The 25325-nt window shown below is 40.1% G+C and overlaps 2 protein-coding genes across 2 annotated transcripts in view; one reads left to right on the forward strand and one right to left on the reverse strand.

Annotated features, from left to right (window-relative positions):
* The window catches only part of DSTN (destrin, actin depolymerizing factor), a 38755-nt gene extending 21491 nt beyond the window's left edge, over positions 1 to 17264 (reverse strand). Inside the window, exon 1 of the mRNA XM_021700745.2 lies at positions 17091 to 17264. Within this exon, the coding sequence (XP_021556420.1) occupies positions 17091 to 17093 (3 nt within the window). The 5' untranslated portion in view covers positions 17094 to 17264. The remainder of the gene's footprint in view (positions 1 to 17090) is intronic.
* LOC110590062 (putative 60S ribosomal protein L39-like 5) lies at positions 4898 to 5032 on the forward strand. The gene has a single exon (XM_021700747.1). The coding sequence runs from the start codon at positions 4898 to 4900 to the stop codon at positions 5030 to 5032; it is 135 nt and encodes a 44-aa protein (XP_021556422.1).
* Positions 17265 to 25325: the final 8061 nt, after the last annotated feature.

Raw genomic sequence — 25325 nt, forward strand, 5'->3', positions numbered from 1 at the left:
CACCAGAGGAAGCAAATTCTGTAATTTGCACAAAGTCACTACATAAGCGATCAGCGATCCAGAAAATGTTCCACGTTAACTCTCTGCCTTAATACACTCATTCCTGAAAACAATTTCCAATTACAGAAGTCCTTCATTCACCTCATAGCAAAGCACGATGTCCTTGAGATAGCCTATGCAGACCAAATAGCATTCTACTAGCTATATGTTAATTTTAGAGTTCCACTAAAACAATGTTATGGTTACACCTTAGTGGGAAAAAAAAATCATTCAATAACCTAAAGTCTGTGAAACACCATGCACACCCACACAAGAAGAAAAAAAAAAAAAACCTTACAGTAAGTCATCTCAACAGTGAAAGTGGATTAGATACAATAATACCCAGCTGCTAAAAATAATCCATCTCAGATTGTATGCAATCTTATAGGCAATCCTAATCAGATTTAACAGATTCTCCCCCCACCCCCGCCAACTGGGAAGCAGGAAGTCAGAAAGGGAGGGTAGGACTAGTGAGAACAGGTCTTACAAGCCTGATAGAGAAAATAATACTCCCCCAATTCTCCACCCCACAAAAAAGCTATTCAGAAAAATGGAAGGGGGGGGGGGCAAGCCAAGGGCAGTAAGCACATTGGCAAACAGTCTTAGACTTCTACTGTTTTCTTTCAAATCTCAAATTTTCTTCAGGATAAAACCCATGCCATGTCAAGCCCTTTATGGACTATTTCCGCAGCCTTTTTTCCCACTTCTCCTAGCACGTTCCCCTTAATCCCAGCCATGTACAACTCTTTGTGATTCTCTGGATACACCATGTTCTTTTGAGATGCTTTACTGTCCTCCTCACCTGGTTAAGTCCTTCAGGATCTCAGTTCAGGCATCACCTCCTCTGGGAAGGCAGCTCTTAGTTGGTCCCTCAATCACTACCTCTTAATCTGTTATGTGATTCTTCTATGTACTAACACAGAATATAATTATTTCTATCACAGTATTATCTACTACTGTGATTAACTACTGTTTGTGTGATTCTCTCTCACTAGACTGTGCTCCTTACAGTATTTTTCTTCAACCCTATTTCAACTTCAGAACTATCATCTACTTTATCAGGTTTTGAAAACTGATTATCCCATAAAATTTTTATGAAATGTACTATTGCCTTGGAGATATTTTTTTCTCATCCTTTATCATACAATTCTTCAATTTACACCAAGGAAAATCATCCATTTCAAAACTTCAGTATTTTCAGAAAAAATAAAGCAAAAAAATCTTCTGAGTAATTTTTATTGCTCTCTGTTGGAATATTTTGGTCCTGTTGAGATTTGCTACAAGAAAAAACTTGTAGAGATGGAAAAACTTTTATACTATTTGATTTCATAAGTGACAACTCACTGCCTATCATATCAGGGAAACATGAATGTTCTAGTGGTAACACTGAAAGAGCTATTTTGAGCTATAAATTAGTATATAACATATTGACTTCAAGTGTACAGCATAACAATTTGATACTTATGCATATTGTGAAATGATCACCAAAGTCTAGGTAACATCCATCATCAGTTACAGTTTTTTTTCTTGTAAGAACTTTTAAGATTTACTCTCTTAGCAACTTTCAAATATATAATACAGCATTATTAACTATATCCACCAGGATATATATTACATCCCCATGACTTAATAATTTTATAACTGAAATTTGTATCTTTAGACCACATTCAACCATTCTGACCATCTCTGGCAACAACCAGTCTGTTCTCTGTACTATTCCATGAGGATCTTCATGAGGTAGTCTGTCAGGTCCCAGCCGGCAAGGTCCAGATGCAGGATGGTGTGGGGCAGGGCATACCCTTCATAGATGGGTACAGTGCGGGTGACCCCATCCCCAGAATCCATGATAATACCAGTGGTGCGGCCAGAAGCATACAGGGAGAGCACAGCCTGTTCTCTGTATCTATGAGTTAACGGCAGGGGGTGTTTTGTTTTAGATTCTACATATAAGTGAGATCATCCAGTATTTGTCTTACTCTGTCTTATTTCACATAGCATAATGCCTCAAGGCCCATCCATATAGTTGCAGATGACAAAATCTTTTTACGGCACACAGCACATGCCACATTTTCTTATCCATCATCCATCCATGGACATTTGGGTTGTTTCCATGCCTGGCTACTGTAAATAATGCTGCAATTAACATGACGCACATTTATCTTTTTGAGTGTTTTTGTTTCCTTTGGATAAATACCCAGAAGTGGAGTTACTGATCATATGGTAGTTTCATTTTTAATTTTTTGAGGAACCTCCATATTGTTTTCAATAATAGCTGTACCAATTTACATTCCCACCAACAGTGCACAAGGGTTCCCTTTCCTCCACATCCTCACCAACCCTTGTTAGTTTCTTGTCTTTTTGATAACAGCCATTCAATGCATATTTAGTCAACTCATTTACAACAAAGAAGCCAAGAATTTATAATGGGGAAAGGACAGTCTTTTCAATAAATGGTGTTTTAAATGGACAGCCACATAAAAAAGAATGAAATTGAACCACTGTCTTACACCATACACAGAAATTAACTTAAAATGGATTAAAGACCTAAATGTAAGATCTGAAACCATAACTGGAAATAAAAACAGGAGGTAAACTCCTTGACATAGATCTTGGTGATAATTTTTTTTTTTTTTTTTTTTAGTTTAACACCAAAAGGAAAGGCAACAAAAGTAAAAATAAACAAGGGGGACTACATCAAACTAAAAATGCTTCTACATAGCAAAGGAAACCATCAACAAAATGAAAAGGCAAACTACCAAATAGGAGAAAATATTGGCAAATCCTATATCTGATATGGGGTGAATATTCAAAACATACGAAGAATTTATACAACTCAATAGCAAAAAAGCAAACAATCCAATTTAAAAATGGGCAGAGGATCTAAATAGACATTTTTCTAAAGGCATACAGATGGCCAACAGATATATGCTATACAAGATCTCTACTTAGTATTGTTTTAAAAGTCACAAATGTATTATTTTGAAAAACAGTGCCTGATATATAAGTATCATTTAATTTCAGAATAAATGCTGGAGAAGAGACCCCTTAATGTATACAATAAGTATGCAAAGAGTATTGTGTTTAAGAAACCAATATCCCATAAAACATATTGACACATTTCAAAAGTTGTGCAATCTACACTCCTGTTAAATAGCTGTTTGGTTCCACAATTGAAAATACAAGGGCACTATTTTTTTTTTCTTTAAGTAGGCTCCACTCCCAGCAGAGAGCCCAACACAGGGCCCCAAATCCCAAACCCCGAGATCATGACCCAAGCCGAGATCCAGAGTCAGATGCTCAACCAACTGAGGCACCCAGGTGCCCCAGGGCACTATGTAATAATATGTATCTATCAGTAGTTATACCAAGGTGGAGAGAATGACTGTTTCAAGCATTTATTGATACAGGAAAGGAAAAAAGATCTCTACAGTATTCTGTCTCATCCTTCACAGGAAACCATTAAAAAGGACTCTATTCCTCAAATGAGGAATGGAATACTAATCAAAATAAAAAGGAACAAAATGCTGATGCATAAATGCTTTATGCTAAGTGAAAAGAAACCGGACTGAAAGTGTCTGATTAGATAATTCCATTTATATGATATTCTTGTAAAGGTGAAATTATAGGGACAAAAAACAGATCAGTGGTTGGTAGGGATGGGAAGAAGGATTAACATGAGGAAATTTTTTGGAGTGAAGGAACTATTCTAATATTTTGATTGTCATGGTAGTTACACAACTGTATACCTCTGCAAAATCTGCAAAACTTACACTAAACATGGTAAATTTTACTTCATGTAAATTATCATGAATAGAAAAAATTAAACATTACTTCTAGTCTTTACTTCAACAACAATATAAAAATATTCTACTCCCCTTTGAGAAAGATCATTTAAGCTAAAGGCGAAAGATTTCTCTTTGGTTTAACAATTTGGCTTCTCTCTGGATAATTAGCTGCTATGTCAATGAACCTAAGAGAGGAAAGAGAGTTGATGTGGTAGGTTAACCTACTTCTGTTCCATGGTTACATGCAATTTCTAAGTCCTATCAACTCCTCCTTAAATGTGTATTTCAAATCTACTCCTTCTCATCTACTCTTCACATCTCCTATCACTCCCAAGATTAAAAATATTCATCAATTCCAAAGCACCTCAAGATAAAGTCCATATTCATTAACAGAGCATAGAAGGCCCTTTATTATCTGAACCAACCTACTTTTCCAGATCTGTCTTCTACCATTGGCAACTGTTTTACTCACTCATACCTTTCAGAAAGCAATGTGGTCATTTACATTAAGAGCCTTAAAATAATCCAAACCCTTTGACACTTTAACCCAGTAAGCCCACTTGAAGGAATTTATTCTGGGGGGATAATCTGAATAATATCAAAAACCAGACAGTCCAAATAAACAAAAACAGGAAAATTGCAAAGAAAAGTATAGTACATCCACAAGATAGTTTCTGATGCAGCTATCAAAATCATGCTTATGGGAAGTTTCTAAAGACATGGAGGAAACATTACTTGAAGTGAAAAAAGAAAGTAAATATAAAATTTTATGTACAGTGTTTCTCAACTATGTAAAACAGTATAGAGAAAAGGAAAGGAATTTTATCTCTAACAGTGAGAATATAATAAGTAATTTTTATCTTCTCTCTAGTCTTCTGTATTTTCCAAGTTTTCCATGAGAATATTTTTTAAATTAGAAACATATATACACATAAACTTTTTGACTCAGTAATTGCATAACTAGAACTGTATTTTGAAGAATAATGCAGGCAAAGATTTATGCGCAAAGATGACAGAGCATTCTCTCTCCTTTTCTCCACCATCGTGGTATCTGTGGTTGACTATTCCATGCAATGTCTTCTCACAAGACTTTCAAGATCAAGCAATTCCTTGCCAAGAAACAAAAGCAGAATCGTCCCATTCCCCAGTGGATTCAGATGAAAACTGGTAATAAAGCCAGGTACAACTCCAAAAGGAAGCACTGGTGAAGAACCAAGCTGGGTCTATAACAGACTGCACATGAGATGGCACACATATTTATGCTGCCTGAAAGTCACGTGCTCATATCCTATCACTCTGTAAACATCACTACTATCTGAACAGTAGGCATTTTTTTAAAGATTTTATTTATTTGAGACAGAATGTGAGTGAGAGAAGAGAGCACGAGCCAAGACTTGATCCCAGAATGATGGGATCGTGACCTGAGTCAAAGGTAGACACTTAACCCACTGAGCCACCCAGGTGCCCAACAATGGGCATGTTTTATCAGGGAAATGATTTTTCTGTTACTATGCTTCTGTCCCAGTAGGTTGGTTCAGTAATAAATATGTGAGACCTTTTGTTTGGGGGAAAAAAAAAGAAAAAGGGTGTTACAATCATGGCTTTAAAATTTAACAGGGGGATGATTTAATACCATCACTGTACATGCATGATACCATTAAAAAATTTAAAGTTTTTATAGATATATTTAATATGACAGAGAATTTTACCCATTTAAAAGTGTAAGTTCAGTGGATTTTAGTATATTCACAAAATTGTACATCCATCACAATCTAATCTTAGAACATTTTCAACACCCCAAAAAGAAACTCTGTACGGAGTGATCACTCTTCTTTCCCATTTTCACTCACCTCAGACCTATCCAACCACTAATTTACTTCCTGTCTCTTGAGATCTATCTATCCTGGTTATTGTATATAAATGGAATTCTATAATATGTAGTCTTTTTTTGACTGGTTTCTTTTACTCAGCATTCCTGCTGTAGCATGAATTGGTACTTCATTTCTTTTTATTGCCAAATAATGTTCTATTATATGGATATATGACATTTTTTGTATCTAATCATCAGCTGATGGAAATCTGGGTGTTTCCACTTTGGGGCTACTATGGGGATAATGCTATTATGTACATTTGTCCACAGATTTTTATGTAGATACGTCTTTTTATTTCACTTGGTATGTAACTAGGGGTGAAAGTGCTGGGTCAATGGCAGTTCCCAAGTTTAACTTAAGGAACTGCCAAAACATTTTCCAAAAGTGGCTACACCATCTTACACTCCCACCAGCAACATATATGGGTTCCTACTTTTTCACAGCCTTACCAACATTTATTACTATTGTCTTTTTTATTACAGCCATCCTAGTAGGTATATAGTAGTACCTCATTACGTTTTTTTTTTATGGTTTTGATTTGCATTTCCCTAATGGCTAATGATTGAGCATGTTTTCATGTGCTTATTGACTATTTGTATATCTTCCTTATGGAAAGATCTATTCAAAGCCTTTGTCCATGACTAAATTGCCCTTTTACTGCTGAGCTGAGATAGTCCTTGATATATTCTGGATATAAATTCCTTGTCAGACATGATTTGCAAATATTTTCTGTCATTCCATGGGTTGTCTTCTTTCTTGATGGTGTTCTTTGATGCAAAAAAGTCTTTAATTCTAACAGAGTCCAATTGATCTATTTTTCTTTTGTCACTTGTGCTTTTGCCTACAAATGCCAAGAAAACTGTCCAAACCCCTCCTCCAAAAAAACCTGCCTAACCCAAACTCACAAAGATTTATGCCTATGTTTTCTTTTAGGAATTATACAGCTTTAGGTCTTTCATTTAGGTCTAGGAGCCATTTTGGGTTAAATTCTGTATATAGTGTGAAGCAGGGATCCAAATCCATTCTTTCACATGTGGATATCCAGTTGTCCTAGTGCGACTCGTTGAAGACACTATTTTTCCCCCACTGAATTATAGCTTGGCAGCCCTGTCACATTGGGATATGGGAAGTAAAGGATATAAAACTGTTACAGATGAACTCAACTGTGTGAGAAAAATCTATACTGATAGTCTCGGGATATTCATTTTCTCCCTTACTTCCATTATAGTACTTATTACAACCTGCAATTATCTTATTCATTTGTTTACTTCTTACCTGTCTCCCCCATTAGAATGAATACTTCATAGGGACAGGGACTTTGTCTTGTATACTGTTGAATCTCCAAAGCCTACCACAGTACCTGGCTCCTAGGAGGCACCAAACAATTATTTACTGAAAGAACGAGCATATATTTAACATGATCTGGAAGAGAAAGCACTGAATGTTAATACTTTGGTTGGAATTGTCATTACAACTAAATTTTTCTTAATGTTTTACAATGTACACACATTATTACTATAATCAGATATGAAATTAGGGTATTTTAAAAATGTGTAATACATCTAGATCAATTTGCTATTCCTCAAAGTTCTAAGAACCTCAATTTTTGCCAAACTATTTTGTTTTCAGCTTTTATAGTCCCCAGCACAATGACACCACCAACTACCTAATAGCTCAGGTCTAAATCTTAAGAGTAAGCGATCCTTGATGTCGGTCTTTCTCTTATGCCATACACCCAAATTATCAGCAAGTCCTGTCAGCTCTACCTCCAAAATACATATTCAATCTAATCACTTCTCATTATTCCACTATTCACAATCTTAATCCAAGCTACCACCATCAATTGGATGAGTAACAGCAATGGTCTCTTAATCAGTTTTTGTCCCCACTTGCACATCTCAACAGTAATAAATCATATCTCATTCCACTACTTAACACCTTCACATCCTCCCACCACCACAGCCCCAAGAGCTTCTTAGTGCAAACAGAATAAAATTCAAATTCCTCACCTTGGCCTACAGGCTCTTCCTGTTCCAGTTCTTGCCTCCAATCCATTTCCTACTTTTCTATCCCCCTTTTACTGAATTCCAGCTACACAAACCTTTTTTGTCTCTGGCATGTCAAGCTCATTCTCTTCTCAAGGCTTTTCTACTTAGAGTTCCTTCTGCCTGAAATGCTCTACACATGGCTTTCTTGTCATGCAAGTCTTAGCTCAAATGTCACCTCCTAAGAGGCCTTCCCTAACAATCTGGCTAAAAGGAACCAACTCTTCCAGTACTCCCTATTGCTTACATTATTTCCTTCATACCTCTTAACAATTCTGACATGATCTTGCCATTTTGTTTTTCTCTCTCTTTCCCCCACGTTAGGATTAACTTCCACAAGGAAAGGACTTTTTTAGTACTATATCTAAAACCTGGATCAGTTCTTGGCATATAATAATTTCTCAACTATCTACAGAATAAATGGTTGCTATTCTAAATCTTACGGGCAATAAAGAACTGTTTGATTCTACATTAATTTCTTCAGGAACAATACTAAGAGTACAAGATACTTTTACATTAAGAATTATGGGGCGCCTGGGTGGCTCAGTCGTTAAGCGTCTGCCTTCAGCTCAGGTCATGATCTCAGGATCCTGGCATTGAGCATCAGGCTCCCTGCTCAGCGGGAAGCCTGCTTCTCCCTCTCCCTCTCCCACTCCCCCTGCTTGTGTTCCTGCTCTTGCTGTCAAAAAAAAAAAAAAGAAAAAAGGAATTAAATCACCTGAGACATCACCTCACACCAGTCAGAATAGCTAGTATCAAAAAGACAAGGAATAACAAGTGTTGGCAAGGAAGTGGAGAAAAAGGAACCCTCATGCACTGTTGGTGGGAATGCAAATTAGTGTAGCCACTCTGGAAAACAGTATGGAGGTTCCTCACAAAAGTAAATATACAAGCCAGTAATTCCACTTCTGGGTATTTACGAGAACAAAAATACTAATTCAAAAAGAAACATGCACCTCTATGTTTATTGCAACATTATTTACAATGTCAAGATATGGAAACAACCTAAGTACCCACTGATTGATAAATGGATAAAAAAGATGTGGTATATACACACACACAAACAACGAAATATTACTCCACCATGCAAAAGAATGAAATCTTGCCATTCCTGACGAGGTTGGTCCTAGTGGGTATACTAAGCGAAATAAGTTAGACATGAAAAAGCAAATACCGTATGATTTCACTTATATGTGGTATCTAAAAAACAAAACAAACAGAAATTGACTCATAAATACAGAAAACAAACTGGTGGCTGCCAGAGGGGAGGGAGTGGAGATGAGTGCAAAAGGTAAAGGTGATTAAGACGCACAAACTTCCAGTTATAAAATAAGTAACAGAGATGTAAAGTACAGCATAGGAAATACAGTCAACAACTCTGTATGACAGATGGTAGCCACATATAGTGAACATTTCATAACATACATAATTATCAAGTCATTACGTTATACACCTGAAACTAATAATATTGCATGTCAACTGTACTTCAATTTTTAAAAAGTCACCTGAAAAATAAAATTTAAAAGCTGATCATAAAAAGTTGATCATATATAATCCAAATAAAATAACATTAGTTTAAAGAAATAATAAAACAACTGGAAATATGTTCTAATGCACTCCTTCCACCCTTTTCATTTTATCTACAATTGCTGAAGCATGTGATGGTGTTATCAGAATATAAAGAAAAAAAGATTGTTAATCTAATTAGGATCTAAAGTTGTTTAATGTCATTTCATCCAACACTAATAAGCACTTTACCATATACCAGGCATTGCTTTTAAACTACTTACATGCATCACCCAAATTGTCATGATGGTAAGTACTCCCATTTGGAGGAATGATGAAATCGAGGCATAGAATAATCAGTAATTTACCTAAGGCCATATAGTTAGTAGATGGCGGAGCCAAGATTCAAAAACCCTAGGCAGCCCCACTCTGAGCCTATGCTCTTAATCACTTCTCAGTATAGTTTAACAGAAATGATAATAATACCTACCTCATCTGGTTGCTATAAGGACTGACTGAGAGAAGGTGTAACACAATGCCAGATGCATAATAAAAACTTACTAAGTTCTCTAAAGCATGACTTCTTGTTCTTTTGTTAGGCTTTCAAGTGCTTTTCTATGGTTCAGGATGCCTCAATGAGCATCAAATACCATTCAGTTTCATTTGGGGGGGGGCGCGAGAGGGGAGGGAGAGAGAAAATCTTAAGCAGGGTCCATGCCCAGCACGAGGCCCAACTCAGGGCTCGATCTGATGACCCCTGACATCATGATCTGAGCCGAAATCAAGAGTCAGAAACTTAATCGACTGAGCCACCCAAGTGCCCCCATTCAGTTTCATTTTTAAGGGAAGAAAGGGAACTGGCATTTATTGAGGGGTTTTCTGTATGCCAGAATTATTTTTAAAGGTACTATTCTAATAATACTTGCCTTATCTCAAAGGATTTTCACTGTAAGACTCAAATCAAATAGTAATGCAGTATACAAAGGAGGGGTACTATTCAATTAGTTTAGTACTTAAAAGTCAATTTCCATTGTATTAAAAAGAAAGTATGTGGGAATTGAAAGCATAAAAATAAAAGAAATCCATATCCATGGGATCCTATCCCTGTCATAATTACAAATGCCCTCTCGATCACTCATTCATGCTCTTTTGGGAACATTTGTTGTGGGCCTACCATGAGAGAGGCATCTTGCTATTGAAATACACAAACTCTATCTTAAGGAGATGACAGTCTAGTTCTACAAAATATCTCAATAAGTGCCATAAAAGGAATTCATATGCTATGTTAGTACTCCTTCTTAGACACGTGCAGAAATGCAGAGGATTAACACAGTGTTGGTACCCATATTAACTTCCCTTTACAAATTAAATTAATCTACAAAGTCTGAGGCTGGTCACTAAGCACATGTGGTTTAGTGAGTCCATTAAATGTGGCTAGTGTGACTGAGGAACTGCATGTTTAAATTATATTTTAATTAACTTAAATTTTAAATTGATTATCAATTCCATTACTGGAAAACTTGTAAGCATGCTTTGAGCAACTAAGGTATGTGAATCTACTTTTCCAACTGTAAAATGGGTATCTAAATACATACCAAATATTTCCAATGAAAACTGAGCATTTGAATTGAGATGTGCTGTAACTATAAAATACATACTGGATTTCAAATAATTTATATGAAAAAATAATGTGAAAGGTCTCATTTTTATATTGATTAAATGTGGATAGGATATATTGGGTTACATAAATTTCACCTTGTTTTTGTACTTTTTTAGTGGGGCTACTAGAAGATTTAAAAGTACACATGTAACTTACATTTTATTTCTATTCGACAATGCTGACCTGAAGATTACTTCCAACATTCCTAAAAGGTTTCAGTGATTTGAGAATTCCTCAGCGCTCCAGAGCTTCAAAAATTGACATAATAGATGGTTTCCTAGCAAATTGAAGGAGTCTTACCTGTATTTGCCTGAGCTTTTAGTTTTAGCTCTATCACTACATGAAAACTCCACCACCATCAAAAATGTAGTTACTACATGAAACCATTTTAAAATAAATGCTAATTACATTTACAGGTTGATGATTTTTTTTCTGAAACATGCTAATATAGGAATCTGGGTAGGAAATTCATCTTTCTTTTCTGTGATAAGGCAAACAGGAATAACAACCTATAAAGTAATGCAAAAATGTGGAAAAGAGTGAACAGTCTTCCTTTGATGTAATCCAAAAGAACACAATGACAAATTAGTTTCAAATGTAGGGTTCCTGCTATAGTATGCACTGAAGTTGGTCTTTTTTTTTTTTTTTTAAGATTTTATTTATTTATTTGAGACAGAGAGAATGAGAGAGGGAGCACATGAGAGGGGGGAGGGTCAGAGGGAGAAGCAGACTCCCTGCCGAGCAGGGAGCCCGATGCGGGACTCGATCCCGGGACTCCAGGATCATGACCTGAGCCGAAGGCAGTCGCTTAACCAACTGAGCCACCCAGGCGCCCTGAAGTTGGTCTTTGAAGTGCTCATCCTATGCCCTGCTACAACAGAACCAGAGTTTTTTGATGCTCCTCTCATGTTTAAAAAAAAAAAGCCCAAATCTCAGCTTTTCCTCCACTTTTTCATACCTTCAACTACACATTAAAACCTGAATTTTAATCGCATTTTTACTAAAATCAATTGTTTAAAGATCTATTCAAAAAACCGATTCTTCAATTTTAACATACCAAAGCAAATTACGAATAGGGTAAACAACATGTAAGCATTATGATGTCAGCTACTAGAAGACTTTTAAAAGAGTTAAGAATCACTCTAGACTAAAAACTACTCAACTCCACAGCGGGTCTTTATACAGAAGACTCCAAGATGAATTAAGTAACTAGTATGTCAAAGTATTTCTGAGATGAACCAATCTGATGTTTATTTTGCTATACTTCTCCCAGTGTAAAATTTCAAGAAAAATGAACAGCAGTACAACAATTCCAAGCGAAAAATCACTTCCAACATCAAGGCAAGGAGGCAGGGAAAGATGAAAACCTGTGATTAAAATATTTCTGAAGTGTTAGGTGTAAATCTTTGAGTATGTCTTTCATGGACAATGTAAAGAGGAATATGCTACAAGAGAAGGAAGCTCAAAATACTTAAATAACAATCTTCTATTTCTTTATTAGGATCTGTGGTTTTGGTATGCAAGTTGCAAACAATACAAGAAAGAGACTAGGCCTACTTACTCAGAGACCAGAACTTTGCTCTGTAGATAAAAGCAACGTATATGTGTTAAATCCAGTTTTTACACTTTCCAGACTTTTTTCTAATTTCAAATATGGTGTTCATTTCAAAGATCTTAGTTATTACTGAAATGAAATAAAATTACACTAACATAAAAATGAAAATGTCTGGAGTCTTCCTGGATAGTAAGTTAAACAGCAGCTCGATTTATACCAATTCTATTGGTGAAAAATAGTCATAATTGTTTTGTTTTGCTTCTTTTTTAATAAACTTTTTTTTTTTAGGTACATTTTAAGTTCACACCAAAACTGAGCAGAAAGCACAGAGATTTCCCCTACATCCCCAATGCTTGTTTGTTTTTAACATTTGGCTGGATGAATTACCCAAGAAAAAGAAGTATAAAGCAGAGGATGTTAATCTCCATGGCCCCTGGCAAAGATGGAACTCTCTCCTGGATCACTGCATTCTACCACTACCAGGATCTAACCATGGCCAGTGGCTAGAATTAAGGGTATTTAACTCCTGTTGCTTAGCAGCTTGAGAGGCATGCAAAGAAATGTAGGTTCCAGAGGAGGATATCAGCACTCAGTATGCAGTTCTGACATTGACAATCACGTTCTTATAGATTTTCTTTTAACACTGGATTTACTTTATCATTCCACAAATAAGCCTAGATGAAGACGTGAGGAGTATTTACATAATGTCAGGTTCACCAGATGCACATGCATGTAAAACCATAGGCTGCAATAAACATAAAAAAATACTTTACTACTAATCAGAGAAAAGAAAATTAAAAGAGTAAGAACCCATTTCACACCCATCAGATTGGCAAAGGTTTCAAGGTATTGGTCATAATACCAAGTGGTGAAAAGAAATGGAGAAACAGGCTGATAAATGTAGCTGATGGGATACAAATTAGAACCACCTGTAATACAGTAAAAAATACACATGCATACCCTCCAATCCAGGCTTCCACTTCTAGGTCTATACCAAGAACACATTCACTGGCGATAAAGAAGTAACATAAAACATGGAAACCATCTATTGCAAGTAGACAAAAAAAGATAAAAGTTTGGGTGAAAAACTGGGGAAATGTTCATCAATAGGGGAATGGATAAACTTACATAGTCATAAAAACTATTTAGCAGTTAATATAAAGAACCACAGCTACGGCTAAAACCAAATATCATCCCCCTCCCAAAAAACCTCACCAAGTTTAATTTTTTAAGTTGCAAAAGGATACATAAAGCATAGCATTTATATGAAATTTAAAAACACATGAAAACTATATATATTACTACAGATGCATACATACATAGCTAAAAGTATGGAAATATCAATTTGAATAAAACATATTAACTTCAGTTGACTATGTAGACTATGTAGACTTCATCTGAGCTTTATGTTCCTGTAAAGCAGTGATGGTTAAGAAATCCACCCCCATCATTTTGAGTTTTGGGAAACTGGTAACAAAAAGATCCTGCCCTTGTTTATTGTGATAAGACCTGTCCATGCAGTTCCTCAAGACCCCTGGTTTTACTTGCCCCAGGTCCTTGTCCTTTTTTTTTTTTTGAGACGTTCCTTATTAATTAATGTTCTCCCAATTACAACAGCCTGAAAAATCATCTCCTTAATTGGCCAGCACATTATGTCTTTGACACAGAAGTGGTTATCTCTGGGGACAGAAGAGAATGGGATGAAGATGATGCAGATTTAGTTGCAATGGTAACATAGAAACCTGAAATATGACAAAAAGTTATTTTCTTTTTTCATACAAAGGGACCTGTTATTCTGTGTACCTTTCTGCTTAAAATGTTTCAAAATTAATTTGTAAATTATGTTAAAACTTGATGTGCAGTCAAAAAAGGTCACATGTCAATCAATCCTTTACAGTCTGTTTTTTCATGTTAAATAGGCACATGAACACATGCCCAACCTATTCCATTAGATTGCTGTAAGTAAAAGTGTTTTTCCTAATCATGGAGTGATAGAATATATTTGTAATTCATTCTGGGCCAGTTAGCTCAGTTTGTTACAGCAGAGTTCTGACTAGGGCAGGGCTGAATTATCACGTAGACTTTTATTATTTCAGGGGCAAGACTACACTCCTACTCCCAGAGAGCCATATAGTATGATGTAAATGTCATATACTGTTGGTTACAAGAGGCACTAGGCAAGTCTATGTATAATATCTTGATCCATACCCAACAAAAAGAACTACTGAGCAGATAACCCTAGGAACTTAATGGTAGCCTAGTAAATAATCTTTCTATGAGGAAACTGGCACACGCAGTACACACACACCAAAGTTTTGTTTGGAGTGGGTAAATGTGGTTCCTGTGGAGGACAGGCTTTTTTGGGGGGTGAGGGGTGGGGGAGGCACTGTAAAGTGAGATTCTGAAAACATGAAATCTCATCTTAAAGTGCCCAAAGGTGATCTTTTGAGTTGGTTTCAAATTGCTTTTATTCCCAAATGCTTCCAGAAGGCTTGGTGAGTACCAGGAAACGATTTTGTTAATGCAGAACAAACCCATCAGCAGCTAAAAATCTTTTTTTTCTGAGAAAGAACACCAAGGGGTGGGGGGAGGGGGAGTGGCAGAGGGAGAGAGAGAATCTTAAGCAAGCTCATTCCCAGCGCAGAGCCCAACTTGGGGCTGGATCTCACAACCCTGAGATCATGACTTCAGCTGAAATCAGGATTCATACTTAAGCAAATGAGCCACCCCTAAAATTTAACCTTAACAACAACAACAACAAAAACTTCAGAAACTTGGAACCTCAGTTTCAAATATAGAGGTGAAGTGCTAAAATCTGGGATAGTAGAACTTTGAATCTTAATACTCTCTAATAGCCGACACTGAAAGGAAATGATCTGTGCTTATAAGGCTAAATACAAGAGTAAGCTTTACAAATGGTCTATATTCTGAACTCTATTTGCAAGCATCCAAACAACAGGAGCTTGTAAGGTCTTCTTGACCTCCCTAAGGCCAACAAGTCTGAAATATATCTGGAATTCCCTCATCTTGATTAATTTTTAGTTCTCCTCCTCCCCCCAAGAACCAGTAAATAAAACAGATCCTTCCTTCATTTTATTTGAATGAAGAGAAATATGGAAGCTAAGCTTGGACTAAAATTTAAGGATTTAACGGAAGTTAAAATGCTTCGTCCTGTTTTTCAAATAGAAGATAAAGTCTGCATTACAGAAACTCAAAAAAGAATGTCAAATTAAAAGAACCTAAAGCAGGCTCCAGCCCATTTCAAAGCACTTTCATCAGAGTAGACTGTCTTACGTTTATGAGAACTCAAAACCCTTACATTGTCTTTTAATATAAGGTAGTATACACATTTATAATCTTACAGAGGTTTAAAAAAGTCTTAAGATGCTGCTCCTCTTTGGAGCTTACAGAATTAAACCAAAGAAGAGCAGACAACTGAACACTACCAAATTCCTACTACATCTCCTGAGTCATCAAGAAACTACTGGTTAATCTCTTTTTCTTCCTTGCACTACCTTAAGAAAATCAAAATTGTCATTCAGCAAAAACATTTTGTATGCCAGTAAGCTGGTACCAACTGCTTCCAGGCAGACAGATGCAATAACAGTGTAATATTTCTAGCAAAGTCTGGTAAGCCTTTGCCTGCAAATCATTGACCAAAAATGGTAACAGCGAGTGCAGACTAAAGAAAATGACAAAATGTTCTACTTGATCGACCAGTTAAGAATACTACTGTACAGCAAATTAGAGAGAGTTTAGAGGGGGAAATATGTAAATTAAGCCAAGTGTCCATCACTTAGAATATGAGCATATTTACTTTTAATGACTAGGATAATTCAATGGGCCTTTAAAAAGCTTTTACATTCGCTTTTATTAGCATCCCAGCATCATGCCCACTCCTCACACGCTAAGTTCTGGCAGAGCCAAACTGTTCACAGGTAAAAGAAAATTTCTAACCATACATGGAGAGATCGGGTAGGGAAGGGTTAAAAGAGCCACTGCCAAGCCTGACAAGCCCAGCAGTGCTGCTGAAAGCTGATTGCCAGATACGACAAACAAAGCGGCTGCGAGGCCACCCTGTTCTTAATCATACCAGGGTCATGCTCGTGGTGATCATTCCGCCCTCTAGGGTTGTTCAATAAAGGCCTTATTTTCCTTAATGAGATGGACCGACCTCAGGGGCCGAAACTCGCACGAGTCACTGACCGCCTCGGCGCCCGGCTTTGGGGAAACCGGCGCCAACAAGGCCCGCGCCGGATTTCGAAGCCCCCCGCCCCGGGATGGCGGACTCCCGGTCGATTTCACCGAGGGCGTGGCGGCGCTCGGCCCCCGCAGGTAGTCCCCAGGCCTGGGAGGGAGGAACCGCGGGGACTATGCTGCCGCAGGCGGCCTCGCAGCAGCTTAGAGCGACGCAGCGGCCAGGAGCCGCCCGAGGAGCCTGGGTCCCAGCGCGTCCGCGAGCGGTGGAAGCCCAGAGACCTTCCCCTGCCTGGGGGCTGCAGCAGGGCCCGCGTCCCCCACCCCCGGGCGGGGGCGCGCCTGTCGCCCCTCAGCCCCGACCCCCACGGGGCCCCAGCGCCCAGCCGCCCGGGCCGCGTCAGCCCACGCTTCGGGCTCCCTCCCACTCACCATCTTCGTCGCGGCGGTCGCAGTGACGCGGGAGGGGGAGCTGGCCGGCGCCGAGTCTGCAGAGCGTCCTTCTCACGGCAGAGGGACCGAGAGACCCAGCGAGCAGGCGACTCGAGGGGCGAGCCTACCAGGAGGCGGGTGCACGGGCGCGCGCCTCGGGCCCAAACGCGACTGCGCACGTCACGCGCTGCCTGCCGTTGCTACGCAACCGGCTGGCCAGGCCGCGCCCTGCCCAGAGAGCAGGCGGAGGGTTCTGCCTCACGTTCGGTAGACTAGGGGACCGGGTCCTCCTCTCATCTGCTCGGGTCTGCGGGGGTGGGGCCTCCCTCATTTAGTAGGGACGAGGAGGCAGACTTCCGGCTGGCACCTGCCGGCGAGGAACCCGCAAAGGATCAAGCGGGGCAGGGGACCCTTTCCCCCCAACCTCGGGGGGCGGGGGCATGTGGCGCCCCGCCCACTGCGCTGCTGCCGCCCTAACATGGAAGTAGCCACCTGGCCAGGTGTGCGCCGCGCTGGGGGCGGGGCCTGGGAGGGCGCGGGAGGGAGGGCGAGGGTAGGCGGCTTTCCCGGAGCAGGAGACCAGAGGGAGGACCGGGGGGAGTCCAGGCGCGGGCCGCGGCCCCGAGAACACATCCCGCATTTTTTACCTACTTTGGTGCGATTCCCGCCATCCTCCCCTGATTGGCCCAGCCCGGCACGTCGGGCCCTCGCGTGAGGGAAAAATCTGCACATTTTTCCTTCTTCCCGAGGCGACTGTGGCCATTCAGAGTGCTCTGTGAGTCACCGCTAATTTCAGGTCTGGAAAAAACAAGGAGTGATTTATTTATCTTTGGGAACAGCCCGGGGAAGGAGGCCCGGCGGTCCTCAGGGGTGTGGCTGGGAAACGGTAGAGTTTTCCCGGGACGATGGCGCCAGCCCCGCCGCTCCGTTTTGGGGGCTTTTAATTTGGGGTTGGGTTTTTTTAATGGGCGGTTACATCAGAAACACAGTTTTGAGAGGGCCAAAAGGAATCCCAGTGTTTTTCCCGAGGGCGTTTTTGTGGGCAGTAAAGGGAACAAAAAGAATTTACAGCTGGGGTGATACTTTAAGTTTTGCTTAATTTAGGCTACCGAGAACATCACGGCCTCTACCAAAATTATTTTAATTATCCAAATGTGAGGCTTTGGGATAAGACTTTTTTTTTTCTGGGCACTATATGACTGTTGTGTGACTTTTGTTCTGCCCACTCAACGTAGAAACTTATTTCTCATTACCCTTTTTTTTTTTTTTTTTGCTATTATTTTCTAGAAAGGAAGTAAGTTGTGGCAATTCTAAGCCTTTACCACCTGCTATAAGACTTTTACAGGCTAGAACAGTGCTCAAGCTCTCAAGCTTGAAGGAGAACTTGGTAAAGTCAGATTTGTGTGTCCTGGCCCCTAGAATTTCTGACAGTATGTCTGAGTTAAGAGCGAGAATTTGCGGGCGCCTGGGTGGCTCCGTCGTTAAGCGTCTGCCTTTGGCTGGGGTCATGATCTCGGAGTCCTGGGATTGAATCCCACATCGGGCTCCCTGCTCGGCGGGAGGCCTGCTTCTCCCTCTCCCACCCCTCCTGCTTATATTCCCTCTCTCACTTTGTCTCTCTCTGTCAAAAAAAAAAAAAAAAAAAAAAACTTAAAAAAAAAAAGACGCAAGAATTTGCATTTCTAACAATTTCCAGGTGATGCTAATGCAGCTGGTTGGGCATAGCACTTTGAGAAGAAAGAACCCATCTGTATCCACCTGCAGCTGGAACCCTTCATTTCTCTTCCTGGGACTCAGTGGCCCCTCCACTTCTAAGGCCCTCAGAGACTTCCTTTCTAGTTCAAAGTCGAATGGAATCGTGCTCATTAGCGGATACAAACCTGCCTGCCCTAGCCTCTCTTCTGCATTTCCTCCTCCACCCTGCCGCCAGTGTTCTATCCAAACATAAGAATCTAATCTTGTCACTTTCCTGCCTAAAATTTTCTAAGGCTTCCTAATCGGGTCATTCTGGTCCTTCTGCCTCTGGCCTCAGCCTGCCTTTTCTGCTCGGTTTCCCATATCTTCCAAAGTGCCCAATTTCCTTCCAGACTAAACTTCTCATTCCAGAACCCTTCTTACTCTTTCTAGCTGCCATAATTATGGACCTGTTAGTGTCTCAGGCTGGAATGTTCGTATTACCCCTCCATTCTGAAGACCTCTGACCACTTCCCAAGGGATCATTAGTGGTTTCTTCTTTAATCCCACAGTTGATCACTTCTCAAATCCTGATAAGCATCCAGATCACCTGAGAATCTTGTTAAAATGCAGATTCAGGGACTTAGAGGCTAGGTCTGGTCCTTAACCCATACTTTGAGTAGTGAGTGAGATCTTTTCCCTAATGTTAATGTAGCTTTGTAATTGTTTATATAAATTTGCCACCACCACCAGTTTAGACTGAGAGTTCTTCAAGGACAGGGGCTATTTAGGATGTACCTTATATGGACTGGCATAGTCCCTGATATATAATAGCCGTTTAATATACATTCAGTAAGTGAACCAATATCTAAAGATGTTTTACAATTCATCAAGCAAACTTCTGTATCAGTTCATTGTAACCTATGATGAGCCCCCATTTTTAAGAGTCCATTAAACTTTAACCTCTGCCTTTACACATAAATTTTCTAGATCTTTCTATTCCTTATACCACAGAGGGAAGAAGTTTTGACATAAGGTCTCTCCTTATATATGAGATGGATGTATTCCATGTTAAAGTTAGAAAACATTTTTCATACTTAATCTGAACACATAGGCACTTTCATTTAAAACCAATAGTATGAGGGGCGCCTTGGTGGCTCAGTCAGTTGAACGACTGACCCTTGGTTTCTGCTCAGGTCATGGTCTTAGGGTGGTGAGATCAAGCCCCACGACGGGCTCTGCACTCAGCAGGGTGTCTGCTTGAGATTCTCGTGCTTGCTGGCTCTCTAAAATAAATCTTAAAAAAAAAAGAAAGAAAACCAATAATATGAGTGGCAAGGAAGAATAAATTATACATTAATGAGGAACTCGAAGAGAGATGTATGTTAATAGCCTGGAAAAAGTTCCCTTCCCCCTGCACAAAAGGACATAACCCTGTCAGTAAAACAGTGTAGGAAAACTATTTTTAGTTTCTCCCCTGCCTCCCTACAAATTCGCCTGTTCCCTCTCGCCTTGAGTACCCCTACTGTCTAATCTCATAGTCTCAGTTCCCTCCTCCGAGGAAAAGTCACTAATTGTTTGTTCCTCTATAGGTAACATGTTTTTTTCCTCTTTCAGAATTTTAAAAAATCCTTGATTTTCTGTAATTCTGAAAATGATATACCTAGGCATGATGTTTTGTTTTGTTTTGCATTCATCTTGCTTGGTGTTCTCTGAGTTTTCTGAGTCTGTGGTTTGGTTTGATGTATGACAATAATTTGGTGAAATTCTCAGTCACAGTTGTTTCAAATAGTCTGTTCCTTTCTCTCTTCTCCTCCTAGTATTCCCATTTCGTGTATGTTATATCTTTTATAGTTGTCCGACATTCCTTGGATATTCTGTTCTGTTTTTTTCAGTCTTTGTTGTCTTTGCTTTTTGGTCTTGAGGATTCTGTTGATGTATATCCTCTAGCTCAGAGATTCCTTTCTCCATGCCCAGTCTACTAATAAGTCCATGACAAGCATTCTTCATTTCTGTGGCTTTTGTTTGTTTTGCCTTTTGGTATGCTTTCCAGTTTTTTCTTTATAGCTGGACATGATGCACTGGGTGAAAGGAACAGTAGTAAGTAGGCCTTTAGTGATGTGATGAGGTTGGGGGAGGGGGGAATCATTCTAGAGTTCTGTGATTTGGTCTCATTTTCACTAAGCCTGTGCCTCTGGACTGTGAACTTCACAAGTATTTCTCAGAAGCAACCCCCCAACCTCTCCCCTTCAGTGGGACAAGATAGCTCGAGTGGGCTCCAGTTGAGTGTCTTCTTTCCCCCATCAGTTAGGCTCTGGTAACTAGTTTCCCCTCAGGGCAGTCCTTGTTAGGACAGAAGGCTCTGGTGTATTTCAAATGGTTCCTTCCTTCTCCCCTCCCCGTACTGGAAGCAGGAGGGGATTTTTCTTTGACATTTACTGTGGGAACCTGGTAGAACTTCAGGAGGTGACACAGATGTGCGCGGGTTCCCTATGACTGAGTCTCCCCAGAGTTCCTAACTCGCAGACTTGTCCACATTGAGCCTCCAGCAATTTGTCAGTTACAGTTCAACTTTTTCTGCCCAGACACTCATTCCCACGGTGGTTTCTACTTGTGAGTCTCTGCTCTGCTAAGCCACAACTCCTGCTATTGGCCTGTCTCGTCAACAGTTTTGGGCACAGCAGTTTGCCCAGTGTTCTCTCTCTTATGGATACAAGAGGAGTTGTCTGTTCAGCTTTTTACTGGTTAGGACAGAGTGGCAGCTTCCAAGCTCTTCACATGTAGAACGGGGAAACCTGAAGTCTACCCCTTTCCTTTTAAAGAAACTTCCCAGAAGTGCCAGACAGAGCTCACACTTTTATCTCACTGACTGGAATGCAGTATATGGCTGCAAGGGAGACTGGGAAATGGGGTCTGTTCTCGGAGCAGCAATGTGCTCAGCTAAGGAATCGGGGTTCCTCTACCAAGGAAGAAGGGGAAAGTGGGTATAGGGAGATAACGAGCAGCAACTGCCATGGGTAGATATTATTATTTACTCCCATTCTACAGATGAGGTAAGGTGAAGAAATGTTCCTTAGGAACCCAGAGGAGTGAGTGATCTGCTCCCAAGCCCATGACCTTTCCTATCAGACCACATGACACATTAGTCCTATATGATGCTCAACAAAAGAGGTGAGGTACCTCTTGTTGCTTCCTTAACACTGCAGAGTGGGTTTATACAAAACGAAGCAAATGGGAGCTGTCGAAAATACATTCTGGACATTCCTTTATTGTAGCTGGGTCCTCTTGGATCGGCAGCCCCAAGGGCCTAGGCATCTATTTTAGGAAAGGGCTAAATATATTTAAGTATATTCATGGGAACAATGCAGTATCACATGGTAACACTATTGATTTCTCTATTAGTCTTCATGGTAAAGTAAAAGTCATATACTGCTGTTTTATAATATTAAAAATTGAATAACCAATACATGTTTTTAGTTACTAGTGTACCACTTGAATTAAACCATGAGAAAATGGAGTAGAAAGTGGCACAACACTCTTGACCAATGGTTATTTACCCCTCTTGGGCCATATGTTCACTTTGAGGTTCTGATGAAAAGTATAGTCCCTTTCTCTAGAAAAGTAGGTATTTGCTCCTACTCACAAAACATGGCTTACATTTTCAGGCAGCTTGTGGACTGTTCTGAAGCCCATCCATTAAACTACTATTTCAGGGAAGGTTTGGGGGAAAATTCGAAAAAGGAAACTCAAGGTAGGGATGAATGAACGGTCCTACAGTTCCTCCCCCACAATCCACGTGCCAAGACTGGTTTGCTACTACACTGGTTATCACTTATAGCATGAAACCTTCCAGACCCATACAATACAGAGCATTTAAAAAAACACAGATGGCCTCCACAATGCATGTAGGATTGCGACTTGTTTTTTTTTTTTTTTTTTTTTAAAGATTTTTATTTATTTATTTGACAGAGAGAGAGACAGCAAGAGCAGGAACACAAGCAGGGGGAGTGGGAGAGGGAGAAGCAGGCTTCCTGCCGAGCAAGGAGCCCGATGCGGGACTCGATCCCAGGACCCTGGGATCATGACCTGAGCTGAAGGCAGACGCTCAACGACTGAGCCACCCAGGCGCCCGCGACTTGTTTTTATTCACACATTCGGCAGTGTATCTTGGGGACATATCCATGTTGTCTTCCCATTTTTCAGAAGTAATAGTGCACTCTCTGTAGTTCTGACCAGGTTGCTATAGTCCTGGAGAAAGAAAAAGGAGCCACAAAAGATTCAGCAAGGGACAAACAAAGGAATCCAGTATTTGATTTAAGGGTAGACTAAATGACTTTAAACTTTCCAGAATGTAAAGAAGCCCAAGGGTTGAATGTGATCACAAGTTAAAATCAAGAAGGGTAGGAACGAAGTGAATAGAAATTCTGCAGCAAATTGTAACACTAAAAATAAGAGGGCTTCTCTTCAAAGCTCAAAGGTGTGCTTTTAGGAAAAATCAGAGGGCTGTTGTACGTGGGTAAGGACGGGAGAAAGATTGCAAAATGGAGGGGAAGGAAGACCTGTCACAGGCAGTGACAGACTGGTAGGGGTGAGCTGTCTGGTTGGGACCCATTTCCCCCCTCCCCCACCCCATTATTCTCTGCAGACCTCCACCTCTCCCATGACCACCAAGGGGCTAGAAAACCTCATTACCAGTGAAGTGCCACTGCCAAGTTTGCTGGTTAATGTCCAGGCAGCCCTGGAGCCCTGAGGGGTGTGTGTGAAGATGGTACCAACACATGCAAATGGGTTGTCCAAGCTCAGAACTTTCCCTCACCCCTCTCTCACCTCCCCTGCCTCTGGGGACTAAATAGTTATATCAGGGAAAGGAGAGGGTACTTGGAAGTCATCTGGAAGGGCAGATGACCAACCTCCTGGTTGAGGTTGGGGGTGGGGGGCACCCAGGGCAACCTCAGAGTTTCCCCCAGCTTGGTGCTTCTCCACCTGTCTTCCCCCAGACTCTCCAGGAGTGATGCCCGTTCTCAACCCCTGCCCCAGGTATTCTGTACAAACCCAGACCGATGAAAACCCTAAGGACATATACTGTATGAGTCCGTAGGTAAAGCTCCTAAGACAGAGGAGGAATCCAAGCATTATGAAAGAAAGGCAACAAGCTGAATAATTTCAAGCAAAAGAAGCAGGACAAGAAATTAAAATGAGCATAGTAAATATTTTCAGATAAGGAAAGACACTGGGAGACCAAAAGTAAGAATGAACAGTTATGGAAAAATTGCAAACATTAGGAATATCCAATATTCTTGAACTAAAAGATTCAACGGATGAGCTGGACAATAGATTGGAGATCTGTAAATAACAAGGATGAGAGTCAGAAGATGAGGTCAAGTAGTTCACTGTCTCAATGTATCAAGGAAGGGTAAAGAAGATGCAAAGAATTTCACAGAGGTGGAGGATAGAGGAAAAGGGCCAGTATCCGTACGAAGTATCTGGATGGTGAAATCAGTAAACCAAGGGAAGAAAATACTTGAAAACTTCAGTTCTCCTGGATTTTTTTAATTTAAATTTTTGTTAACATACAGTGCAATATTGGTTTCTGGAGTTCTGCTGCATTTTTAAAAATTAATTACTGAATCCATTATTTCAACATTCATGTTGGGCCTACAATGTGCCAGCTCTTCAGAGCATGAAGAAGGCAGACAGGGCTCACGTGTGGTCCTGAAACTTAAATCCTAGTCAGCTACAGGCAAACAACACACAACGAAGCAAAAAAGTACTTCGTTGACCATAAAACGGGGTGATGTAACCGAGGGTAACTGGAGGTGGGAAAGTCACACTTAAATCAGTGCTCAAAGAAGTCTCATCCAAAGAGGTGGAATTTAAGCTGAGGCTTAAATGCCAAGAAGGAGCCGACTGTGTGACAGTTGGAGTGGGGAGCATCCCAGGCAGATGGGATGAGGTCAGCGTGTTCTAAAAACAGAAGGAAGACAGTGTGGCTGGAGCCTGAAGAGCCAGGGTGGGTGGACCCAAACAAGACTGAAAGTGTAACTCATAATCAAATGTTGTAGGCCGATGTAGACCATGGTTAGGGTGGATTAAAGAGGAAAAATGGAATTATAGCCCTTGTATAAAGCAATGTATTTATAATTATATTATTTTCAATTATATTAGGCTCAACATAAGAAATGGGCAATATTTAACTATTTTGACCTTCAAAAACAGGACATTCCTTTTTTTTTTGAGTAGGCTCCACAGCCAACATGGGGCTTGAACTCACGACCCTGAGATCAAGAACTCATGACTCTGAGATCAAGAGTTGCATGCTCTACCAACTGAGCCAGCCAGGTGCCCCCAAATTAAGACAGTCTTATGATTCAGTCTTTTTAAAAGATGTTTGCCTCATCCCATCATCCATTATTACCACCTGAGTTTCTTCTTACAATTTCTTGTAAGTGTTAAAAAAGAGAAAAGTTTATGTTTGGGAGGCAAAGCAAGTGTCTCGTTTACATTCACAATGGGATGCCACTTTGAAATGTTTTCAGTTGGATTTGACAGATGTTTCCTGGG

The sequence above is a fragment of the Neomonachus schauinslandi genome, chromosome 10 (assembly GCF_002201575.2).
Source record: "Neomonachus schauinslandi chromosome 10, ASM220157v2, whole genome shotgun sequence".
NCBI lineage: Eukaryota > Metazoa > Chordata > Mammalia > Carnivora > Phocidae > Neomonachus > Neomonachus schauinslandi.

Excerpts from the sequence above, each read along its gene's own strand:
- LOC110590062 (XM_021700747.1), top strand. The coding sequence starts at position 4,898 with ATGTCTTCTCACAAGACTTTCAAGATCAAGCAATTCCTTGCCAAGAAA.